At 45.6% G+C, this 12506-nt stretch overlaps 1 protein-coding gene across 1 annotated transcript in view; it reads left to right on the plus strand.

Annotated features, from left to right (window-relative positions):
• LOC111872183 (out at first protein) overlaps window positions 1-12506 on the plus strand; it is a 220603-nt gene that overhangs the window by 122424 nt on the left and 85673 nt on the right. The window contains exon 3 of the mRNA XM_023865810.2: window positions 5957-6091. Within this exon, the coding sequence (XP_023721578.1) occupies window positions 5957-6091 (135 nt within the window). The remainder of the gene's footprint in view (window positions 1-5956; window positions 6092-12506) is intronic.

A 12506-nucleotide genomic window follows, 5' to 3' on the forward strand; every position in this document is an offset into this window, starting at 1 on the left:
AATTTGAAATTTGGGAGTTCACACAATTTTTTCACGTCCAATCAGCTGACTATAGTGTGGGATTTTGATCCTTAAAGCCCTAACATGGTTTTTAACAGCCCACTGATGAATACTGCGCTTAGCGTGGGTATCCAGCACGCCTACTTTCAAGATACGATGTTGTGGACCTGTCAGAGATCGCATTCTCAAAGTTTGCCGCTGTGCTACTGGGAAACAAAATTTCTAAGAAAAAATACAGAGTTGCTTCCTGCGAAACAGTAAGACTGGGAATAAGTCAATTCGTGCAAACAAGAAGGTGACTATGTCCCACTGGTTTGACTATTACCTGCTATCGTCAATTGATACTTTTGTACTAAAAAGTAAAGGTATTACTGTAACAGGCCTTGGAGGCTCATAGGGTTGTGAGATGTTGAGGTTCCCACATTTTCTAGACAGTCGGCTCGTAGATGGCGGTAAAGTTCTCAGACCTACGCGCCGGCCGCCCTTTACCCCCAAGAATATTTCTAGAATATTCCTGGTACTCATTTCTGTTAGAGGCTGAGTCGACCCCAGGGCCATAGCGTGGCTGGAAGGATTAGGTAAATTGAAAAAAAAATCCAATGACCTCATCGGGATTCGATCCTGCGACCATCCGGCTTGTAGCATAGTGCCTCAACCAACTACGCTACTTCTAATTATACCTAAAACTATTGCGCGACAGTGGAGCGGTTACAGAATAAATTGATAATGACATGTTGGTTTGTGAAATGCCAGCCAACTTGTTCCACACGAAGATAATTTGAACTGCTGCCTTACGCAGTGTAAAACTTCAACGGTCGGATTATCAAGTTCCGATCAAGACAATAACCGAACTTCAATGCTTCAGTGGTAACAGCAGTATTGCTACCTTATTCAGCTACCAGTAACGCATCAACAAAGTCAACAGGGCTCGGGTAATGTTCGAGTTACCAAGTTTCGTGAGACGTTTATTATACTTGAACAAAAGAATCGAGTTACGTAATTAGCGAAGTTCCACCTTTGTTCCAAGCAGGGGGAGAACAGTGACGATCATTAGCCATCAAGATCTTTCTTTGTATTATTTACCACGAAAAAATTCTCACTTTCACACAGAAGGGAGGTTTAGTGGCTTTGGTGCTAGAGTTTCTGAATATTGATTAGTCCCACTCCCCAACAGAAGCGGCCTTCACATGCACTGCACGCGATTTTTTGTCACTTTGGGAAGCTAAAATCAAGTATAATGATGCCACTGTACTTCATTAAGGACCACACCGTGAAGTCTTACGGGAGAACGGATGTATGTCTCCGCGCTAGATGGAGGCAAGTGGCCGGCTTCGCGCCTGGGCCGATGTACTCGGGGGGGGGGGGGCGAATTGCATAGGGCGCGCGGCATGTGTCCCGGAGGAGATAAAGAATTTTCTTCTCCTTTGTCTGATCTGTGCATAGTCCAAGATGAGAATAATAATATCACTTTTATGAGTGTGATTATAGACGGGGTTTGAGTTGGTAATCGGATTTATTGGACACTTTAACACACAACTCGTTACTACACGTCACAAATCACTGTCACACACAGACTAATGTTCTCAGTCTACTACAGACTTCACTAGCCGTTGCTTCGTAGCGACTTCCAACGGCGGACGTTCCCCTCTCTCTGGGTTCCCGAACTGTCCCCGGGTGTAGCTACCAGCTTCAAACAGCAACAGCTCACAATATCTCTGTGACTAACTCACTAACTCACCAACATTCCAGCACCTAACTTTTTCTGCTTATAACATCTCATCATGGATGGCGCGGAAGACACCATTTCCAATTATTGTTGTATCCTATTGTTGCCGTGTAATTGTTGCGTTCTTGTTTGTTAGCGGAGCCATTACCTAGCAGCGGCTGTTGTATAGTCGCTTATTTCGCGGTTGTTGCTTAACAACGGGTCTGTATGCCACAATAATAATAATAATAATAATAATAATAATAATAATAATAATAATAACAGTCCGCCAGTAGGCAATCAGGATATACCGTACTTGAATGTTTTATTTTAGAAAGTATAAGCTCCGCGTACTTGCTGATTCATGCTGGTTTATTGCTTGGCTTCCTCTTATTACCTAAGATTGAGGCGGTATCTCTCGGAAACGTCGGTTTCGAAGTACATGGCATTATACCAGAAGATAGAACCCTTCGAGTTTAAATGTGTTGCTCCCCTTACGCTCCATGCCGAGGACATATATACGCGAGCTGAGGTAATGCTCCGGTCGCTTTATCCCGGTGGCAGAATCCCTGGTATCTCTTGTGTGGGAAGACGCGAACTCCGGTCGTGCAGATCGGAGCCAGTCACTTTACTGACTCAGCTACACCCGACACCGAACCTAAATCACATCCGACTTTCTTCTGTGACTGAATGAATGAGGATACAGCATGTGTATCGAAACCGATTCTTGGTCGGGCCACCCAGTCAGCCACTTGTTGCGCATACACCTGTCTGCCGGTCGCGAACACTACAGCAAATCTCTTTATGATTGCCTTACGTGTTCCTGTAATTCATAGGTTGTGATTCCATACGCCCTCGGCTGTTGAAATATCAGCATTCTATTTCTCTTCCGCTTGCGGGCTTAGGGGTGCAGATAAATGGCCCGGAGATGGCAGTTGTATTGGCTAGAACAGACAGGAATCTCATGGTAACATGAGACTGTGAGTGATGTTTTTATGTATGCTCAAAGAATCGCGTTGTGACTGTTGGCAGTTTGTTATCATTAATTCCGTTATATTCCACGCTTTGACTCCAGACACGCTTGTTGGAGCAAGTGAGACCGCTTGAGAATATACTCAGGCTGTGAAAGAAGTCCGCTGTCCGATACATATCATGGTGTTCGATCGAGAACGTTTCCCTGGGCAACGACAGTGTACAGGTATCCGTAAATGATTGATACACCTTTAATTTGTTATACCATGGTTAAGTATTACAGCTGTGCAGCTGTAACTAGTCCCTGAAGATGCCGAATGTGCGCCGACACGTATCCAGTCTATAATCCAACTCATCCCATTCTCTTTGTGACATGTTCCTGTCAAGTGTCTCGACAGCTGCTTTAATTCACAACTTCGATGTATCGATGTCCAGTGGTAGAGGGTGCGCAAACACACTTGTTCCTTTACATAACCTTACAGAAAGAATAACATGTAGTGAGATCGGGAGAGCGAGGAGGCCACTTCATCCACTCTTCATCTGCAGCTCCAGCTGGCCCAATCGAAGAAATAGAGGAGATAGTGGCATTGACTCCATGGAGCTGAGTTCTTATTGAGAGGCCACCAGTGTCTCAGCTACTTAAAAATTTCCAGATATTTTATGGAACCCAAACCTTCATTATCATGTACGCAATAGTCCGCCACTGGCCCTTGTCCCGAACCAGGCCAATCCAATCCAGTCTATCTACGCCTAGGTCTTCCTACTATTCTCTTTCCTACACAGTAGAACCTTGTATACATTCCTCTTTTGCATTTCCGTGGTATAATATGCTATTAAATAGTGGGTTTTACCAACTCACACGCTGAGAAGAGTGTCGAACAAACAGAGATGCAGTAGATAGTCCTGTAAAGAAGACGTGTAGGCGATCAGAAGTAGGAAACGTTCCCAGCACATGTTTGACACATGACATTTGTACAGGAACGGCCGTAATGCAATGGAGAAGAACTTACGCATGGCGTGATCGGCAGAATGAATCACGTGACCTGCGAACGTCCGTAATCATCAGCGCTAACGTGTGTCTAATGTGTAAAGGGAAGGTGAGATTCTGTAATTCCATACGTGCCTTATTTTAGATAATTCGAGTGATTGTAGAGTACGGTGAAGTCTTCGCTTATAAGCACGCGGTATCGAAGTTGATTGAGACACTATGCCACAAGCCGGAAGGTCGCGGGCTCGAGTCCCGATGAGACAGTTGGATTTTTCAATTAACCTAATCCTTCTACCCTCACTATGGCCCTAGGGTCCACTCAGCCTCTAATAGAAATGACTACCAGGAATCTTTCTTAGGGGTAAAGGGCGGCCGGCGCGTAAGGCTAGCAACCTTACTGCCATCTGTGAATCAATTGTCTAGAGAAAATGTGGGAGCCTCGACGTCTCACAACGATATGGGCCTTCACGGCCTATTACAGGGATAGCTTTACATTTACCTTTACCTTTACGCTTAAGTTAGCATGTATCTCTTCCCTATTACTTCATAGCCTAACCTATTTCGATTATTAATGATGCAAAATTCCTCTGCGCGCCTGTGATTATAAAATTTCATAGGCCTACTTCGTGGATATATTTCTTATCTTCTTCCCCTGTGGCATGAAAGATCGGTGCCATCCAAGGGCTCTCGTCCTTCCGGTTTCGGAATCCTGATTTTATTATCACGATTATAATGTGACTATAGACGGGGTTTGGATTGGTAATTGAATTTATTGAACACAGCTGCAAATAACAGTCTCACTGAGTTACACATTCCAAAGATCACTGTAACCACAGCACACATAAACTCTTCTCAGTCTTCCCTAGCCGTTGCTTGGCAGCGGCTTTCAACTGCTGACGTTCACCTTATTCTAGGTTCCCGATCTCTCCCCGGCCTCAGCTACCAGCTTCTTACAGCAACAGCTCAGCAGCTGAGCCCTGGATGCTGTCTCACTAAATCACTCCACTAACTGCACCAACTTGTCCTACTTATAACACCTCGGCACGGACCGCATAGAGAACACCACTTACCATATACAATTGTCGCCGTGGAAACTTCCTTGTTTGCAGAGTCGTTACTTAGTAACGGTTTTTGTATCTTTGTTTATGCCGCTGACGTTGCCTAGCAACGGGTCTACATGCCACAGTATGTTCTTCGCAGGATTCCGCAACGTTAATATTTATACAGCGTTAACTGTGTGTAGCACCTGCTTTAAAATTTAAAACTTTGAGTTTTTGCTTAGACATAGTGTTACTGCCTTTACAGTGTATGCATAATTTTTTTTTGTATTGCGAGCAGAATTTTTGAATACTTTTAAAATAAGTTGCAGGCTTCAGGGAGCTAGGTTGTTCAGTTTCCATTTGATATGTTTCTTTTATGGCATTAAACGACGATTTAAGAATAACGGAAGGAGTTTGCACGTGAAACGTCCTTAATCCGACTGAACTGATCTTCGAACTGCTGGCAGTGTATTCAGAAGCGCTGCTGTCGTGGAAAATTGTCATTGGTTTGAGTTTTCCTGTGATTAGCATCTGTTAAGATTCTCTGATAAAGGCTCACGATTCTAGGTAGTTCTTATAACTTTATACATGCTTGAATGCCCGTAAGGTCTTTGCTGAAAGTGCCACTTCAGGCGACATGTTCGTTTCTGGAATTAAGCGGCTTAAACCACCGTGATGCCACCACCACTACTGGCGCCGACTGTACGTTGAGTGGTTAACATTTCCTCTTTCTTCGTCAGCGAAAAAAGTTGGACGGTTCGTACTGACTTCGAGAATTTCAACGTATTCGAATCAGAATATTTTATGAAGAAAGCAGTCTTCTGGGATGTGGCACTGTGTAGATGTGTTAACCGACGTTTCGGAGGAACGTATTGCCTCCATCTTCAGGGTAGAAGGAAAAATAAATCCGCAAGCGAAAGCAGTTTGCTTGTATACGTGGGCCTTCATGGAGCAGTACTTAATTAAGCACTGCTCCATGAAGGCCCACGTATACTTGACCTCGTCACTAGTTGAAGGTGAATGGTCAGTTTCATGCCTCGGCCGCTTTACCCCTGGGGGAAGAGCCCCGGTACCCATTGGATAGGAGGTTAGGTGGACCCCAGAGCCGGGCCTAACGACATGGAGAATAGAAAATTACTCGAACTCCGCTGTACCGACTGCGTTATCCAGGCTCACATCTTGAATTTTTCAAATAGTGCCTAGAAGAGTCAACGAATTATTACATAATCTTGGATTGTGTTTATGTTGCAGGACGTGCAGATATTGAAGGCTCTGGTGCTTGGAGAGGAGGAGCGAGGACAAAGCCAGTACCAAGTGATGTGTTTCGTGTGCCACTTCCAGAAAGAGGAGTTCATATCGTCTGACGCCATGTCGAAACTGCGGCAGGTGAGATGCTCTGATGTTTGTGCACGAACACAATAGAAATGGAAAACCATTGTGTGAGTCTTATTTCCTCCTATTATACTTTGCAACGTCTGCTGGATGGGATCATCCTTCGCCAAGGCTGTGTGTTCATTGTGATGGCAAGCTTGAACGCGACACTGATCGCGGCTCCCACGTTTCCGTCTATTTGTTGTGTCGTTTTACTGACAGTGCTTTGAATCTCCAGCTTCTGGGTAACATGGTGACAGAAAGAAAACGGTGAGGGGAGGGTATACGTCAGTTGCTTGCATGGAAGTTATCCAGTCTCACTAGCCTTGGTATTCCAGGAAAGAATGAATGAGCGAAAAGAGATGGTAGTGAGAGACCCTGCCCTGGGGTAAAGGTAGGTTGGAGTGCAGATAAAGCGTGTGTAAGCGTAGAAGAGAGAGCGTGAGAAGTGAAATGTTTTAGGTTATGAACAGAGGAGAGATGCTGCTGCTCTCGATGGCAATTTTGATATTAATATTGTGAGTTCTGCATTACAGCGAAATATTGAGGGAAACATATGAAGCGTTTAGTGCAAAGTGGAATTTGGGTACCAGCTCAGCACCAGTTTCTAGCAGGCGATCCCGTATTTAGATATACAAACCCTAATATTAATCCGTGTCTGTGATATTTCTTGTCAGAGTTAGTGAGACTTAGGGGCCCCATACACACACAGTTTTGCCTCCAGTTCTGCCTGTACAGTTGAAGACTGAAAGGCAAAACTGACGTGTGTGGTGTGGCCGGCCGGCCAATCGTTTGGACTGTTGGGCTGTGGGAAACCCGTCAGTCCGTCAGTTCTGCCTGCAGGACCGTACCACGTGACGTGTGTGACTCAACATTATAGGCTGGAAGAACGTGATTGTGGCATGAAGCCTGCCGCTTTATCTGCGCGTGTATGGGGAGCAAAGGGAGGGGGTAAACTGTCACAGTTTTGCCTGTAAGGTCGATCGGAAGGCCAAACTGTGTGTGTATGGGGGGCCTTACTTCACGACTGGCGGCTTACAGCAGACATATTGGCGCCGGGCCTCTTGAAACTCACGACCAAGTTCTTTTCTTTCTTTCTTTTTTCTTTTTGAAACTGAGCTCTTACGGTCATATACCTTACGTAACATCGTTTCTAACGAGTGGATGGATTTGTCTCTTATGAATAGGCTTGGCCTTTCGTCAAGTGTACGTATCGCACATGTAGCGTGATGTTGCAAATTATTCCTTTGTAATATATACAAGTCCTCTGTCAGTCCAGGCTTAGCAAATCAGGTCATTCCTATCTTATTTACCTTATCCTACAAGGACAGTTTAAGGCGCTTGAACGTTCGGAGTAATATATTGTGACGTATATACCGACTGCTAGGCAACGACTTAGTATAGACGTTCCAGCGAACACACAACAATAGGAGCTGTGTTTTCTATAGACCGTGCTACAACTCATTGCTAGTTAACGACATTATTCGACAAGAGGAAGCGGTGTTTTCTATGGGGTCCGACCCGAGGCTATATGACGCGAGTCTCTTTGTAGCTTGGGAGTAGACTAACAACAGACTTATTACTGCTGGCTGTGACTCTGGCAAATGACAGACCCGTCCTGTCGTCAGACAGAGCGTCCCACATCAACAAGCCTTCAACTGTCATATAGTAATAAAGATCTGGTCGTGAGCCCCAGATGAGTGTTTTGCTTCAAGAGAGACTTGCCCACTGACCGTCGGTCGTAACATAATTTTGACTTTGACTTGCTCACTCACTCATGGAGCTGAGCACTTTCTTACCGGCTGGCGACTGTCCCACATCTAACGCAATGCTCCAACTGCCCTTCTTATAACATCTCAGCATGGACCGCACAGAAAACACCGTTCCTCTGTTGTCGTTTCCAGTTTTTGCCGTGGAAACATGCTTATTTTCGAAGCAGTTACTCAATAACGGCTGTTGTATTTTTGCTTATCTCGTGATCGTGGTAAATAGTTCTGAATTTTGTCCAAAGTGTATTTATGTACTTGTATTTCTTATGATTGTCAGAATGAACAGCATTTACTCGCATTTCCCAGCATTACGTGCTGGCTTTGTTTCACCAGTGAAGTTGCGAAGCCTAAGCAACACACTGGTTCATTTTTATGGTTCATGCGCCGACGTGAACGTGACTTGCGTGGCCAGGTGGACGATTTCGTAATTGTGTTGCGTTCTCCAGGTCTGCCGCAATTAAACGCATTTTACTCCATTTCAGCTGCGTTTTTCTCATACTTTCCTTATCTTGAAAATATAAAAGGAGGCTTATGAATTCACTTTCTGTTTGTGTGTCGCCCCAAACCAGCTTTTGCATGCAATGTGACGTGACGCCTGAAAACCGAAAGAGACCGCCGTTGATAGGCAACAGCTTTGTAAACACTTTCCCGCGGCAACGAATACACAGGGAACAACAGAAGAATTTTTTGGCCCGGTGTTTTGCATGCGGTCCACGTCCTTTCAAATTCCCAGTTTGTACTGGAAGATAATTAGGCGCCCCTGTGTGGATGCGGGTTCGAATACTTCCACCATAGCTCCGCGAGTCGCAGGAGGCGACAAGAGGGAACCCAGTGCCTGAGGGGTATAACTGGGCCACTCTGTATAAATACGGGAACCTTACCTTCCAGGGTGAGGGAGTCTCGAATCTGAGACAGTAAAATATAGTCATGAGTCCCGCGGGACTCGGACCCGAGAATGACTGCACTGGCTACGGCCAGCAGCAATTGTAAACGACAGACCCATCCTCACGACAGAGAGGATGTTACTTGTACATAAGGACAATAACCACAAGTGTTATGTTGAAAAGAATACTGGTCGTGGGCCCAAGAGGCTTGGTGCAAAGGCGAACTGATTCGTGTAAACCGCCAGTCGTGAAGTAACTCCGACTCTAAAATTAGGCGGTTACTTACTTACACAGTATTCATGAGAAAGTATCATGTGATGAAAGGAGTCGAAGTCGGCGCTGTAACGAATTAATTTGTTTTCACTGCCCATGGATGCCAAAACGCATTGTGTAGGAGAAGGTGTTGTCATGCCGCAAGAATCGATCGCATGATTTTTAGGTATATACGCGTCTTCAGCCGTGCTGAATATGAGTGCCGTCTGTCCATGTGCATATAGACCCTATGTTGTCTGTGAATTCGGTTTTCTCTAGCGCCGGAACAGATTTAGAGACTGTTTTCATATTAGATATTTAAGGTTTTATTTTTCATTCATGGGTCGCTGTCCGATGAATATGTGTGTTCTAACTCCAAAAACAGGGACCCTTCATATAGGACCGAAAACAAAATGGCGGTTTTCTCGAAAACGCTTTAACGAATGTGATTACATTTCAGTAAGTTTCGCCCTAAATTAAACTGCATAGACGGCATCTTCAGGATAACACCGGTACACATATTAGGGGCGCAAATACTTAGGCAACGCATACATGTCTTATAGTCCATTCGCGGAAACGAGACAGTCAGCGTAAACAAAGCAAGCCCCGAGTCGCCACAGCCGACAGCAAGGAGTGGACAAAGCGCGCACTTACTCAGTGTACTCACTGCATTCGGACGCACGTTAACCTGCATTCAACTGAAGAGTGAACGTTGGACGCCTCTGCAACGAAACACGCATCACGTGATCGCTGCATGATTTCATTCAAAGAGCGAAGGAGACACCCCGTGCATTTGTTTACGAGGACTCTCTCGTCTCCGCGAATGGACTGTAGCTTGTATAATCAGCGGGCAAACAGTGGTCTCCCGAGCAACAGTCGGCTTTGTTTCTAAGGTAACGTAGTCAATGTCAGTGGCATGTGAGAACCCCACTTTCCGGTCGGACAGATTTCATTGTTGTTCGATAGTCAGGAGCCAGCAGTGGCCTACCAGCAACAGTCTTTCGTTTCCAAGGTCAGTCTTATATGAAAAAGAAATTGTAATGTCTTTGCATGGATATCTTTCTCGGTCGAGCGTCACATTAGCCTGCCCCATGCGTACATTGTTCCGAATTATCAAATTTATAGACTGCTTGGACAGTTTATATTAAACGGAGAATTCTACATGAGTAGAATGCAAATTGCTAATAAGTGAAATGACTGACATGTTACCTCTTCAAGGTAAAGGTAAAGCTATCTTTGTAACAGGCCGTGGAGGCCCATAGGTTTCTGAGACGTCGACGCTCCCACATTTTCTAGACAATCTGCTCACAGATGGCGGTGAGGTTGTCAGTCTTACGCGCTGACCGCCCCTTAACCCCAGGAAGATTCCTGGTACTCACTTCTGTTAGAGCCTGAGTCGACCCCAGGGCCATTGTGCATCCAGAAGGATTAGGTCAACTGGAAAATCCAGTGACCTCATCGGGAATCGAACCCGCGTCCTTCCGGCTTGTGGCATAGTGCCTTAGCGCACTACCTCTTTAGTTGTGTTTTAAGTGTATGAAATTTTCCATTTTTGTAATCTTTCATAACTGAAAGGATTGAGCCCCCTCTTTCTGCCTTGGACGTGAAAGGTACAGATAAACGAACTCTACGATATTCATCTCTACCATGGCAGGAAATGAACCTAACGCGGACGTGCAAAATTCATCACTTGGCCTGATGTTCCTTTTTTTCACGTCCGCACTTGAACGGCAAAAAAAAAAAACCGCTCGCATGGCCTTAACCTAGGCAACATGCACGCACATAACCGACAGTTTGTTAGCGGATAGAGACTTAACGCTATCGTGCCTGTCTGATTCATGTCCCCCTCGTAATATGTTTGAACCGTTTAATAAAGTGTGTGAAACGCGGTACGGACGCTATGCTACTGAGGGCATTTATTTAATTGACCTTTTGTAGTAGGATGTACCATGACGCCACTTAACGCTGGGGCCCTTGTGACAATGCGGCTTGATGTAAAACAGTCGCCAGTCTCTTCTGGTTGGTACCAAACCTTCATTCACCTCCTCCTGCGTCTTGCTCTGCGACACACGGCCTCAGCGGTTCCTGTAACAACCAAGTCAGCCATTTCGATTGAGCATTTCATCCACCATAGCACTGTGAGAGCTGAGTTTTCATTTGTCCAAGTGTAGCAGTCCCTCCGTCATATTTTGTTGCTGTAGCCTTCGTAATTGCCGATCACAGCGGCCTCGCGGTCTAAGGCATGAACCTTCTTCGCCCACTCAAACGTTGTGATCGTCGGTTCTAATCCCAATCTAGGCACGGATGTCTGTGTGTGTATTTATTCTGTGTTTGAGCTGCTCTCTGTGTAGGTAGCGGCCTTGAGACGGACTGATCCTTCGTCCAAGGAGTCCTACCGACTGTGTATAGATGAAGAAACTGAAAACGACCAAGGTCCACAAGGGCTGTAGATCTATAGATAGGCAGGCAGGCAGACAATGTTGGCCTTTCCTCCTGGGACACTGTATAAATAAATCTGTACTACTGCTATCAGCTGTAGTTCTTTCTAGACTGACAGCACCATCCCACCCAGTTTTACGGATAAACTGTGTAGTGAAATGGCCTTTTATGCTTCTCCATTAGGCCAGGACTGTCATTAAGTACATTTGAGTTTGTTGACGGTTTGCAGCAGCAAAATGGAATTTATATGACGTTATATGAATTGACTGAGCAAGTTGCCACAAACGGAAATGCGTCTTCTCTTCAGAAGGTGTCTTCGAATCCCGGCTGCAACAGCCGACATCCCGGCAGAGGCTTTTCGTGGTTTTCCCTTATCCCTCAAAAAAATTCCAGGATAGTTCCTTAAATAAGCCACGGTCGCTTGCAAACCCTTTCCAATTAATTATCGGTGTCTAATTATCCGACGTTGTATAGGACCTTACCACAGCTCAGGTGGTTAGTTGGTGGTTTCCCACCGCGGCGGCCCGGGTTCTGTTCGAGGCTGAGTTATGTAGTGCTTATGACTGACAGAATGGTGCTGGGTGGATTTTCCCCTGCCATTCTATTTCCGTCAAATGCTCCTCATTTCATAATTATCCTGTTATCCCACCCCAACTATGTGGCAACGCTTTCAGGGCGTTTGAATACAGGATGGACATTGTGCGAGCAACACAGGGAGCTCAGGTCGAAGTGCAGTGAAGTGGAGATAGGTGGGGAAAAAGCTTTCTGAGTAGCTGTGCTCTCCTATCTCTGTGTATTTTCTCAACAACGGCCTTTAATTTCTGTTCACGTTTTCTCGGACATTCCATATATTCTCCTTACTGACACCGTCGTTAAATAACCAACTTAAACTTGACGCCAAATATTGGGCGCTACCAAACCGGGATAGCGCACTCGGCTACTGGATGGATGACCGAGGGGTCAAAGTTCGAGTCCGACTGGAGTCAAGAATATTCACTTCTCCGTATCGTCAAGACCGGCTCTCGGGTCCACCCAGCCTCCTATTCAATGGGTGCCGGGGGCTATTTCCCCGGGGGGGGGGGGGGG

This window comes from Cryptotermes secundus, unplaced genomic scaffold (genome assembly GCF_002891405.2).
Source record: "Cryptotermes secundus unplaced genomic scaffold, Csec_1.0 scaffold593, whole genome shotgun sequence".
Lineage (NCBI taxonomy): Eukaryota > Metazoa > Arthropoda > Insecta > Blattodea > Kalotermitidae > Cryptotermes > Cryptotermes secundus.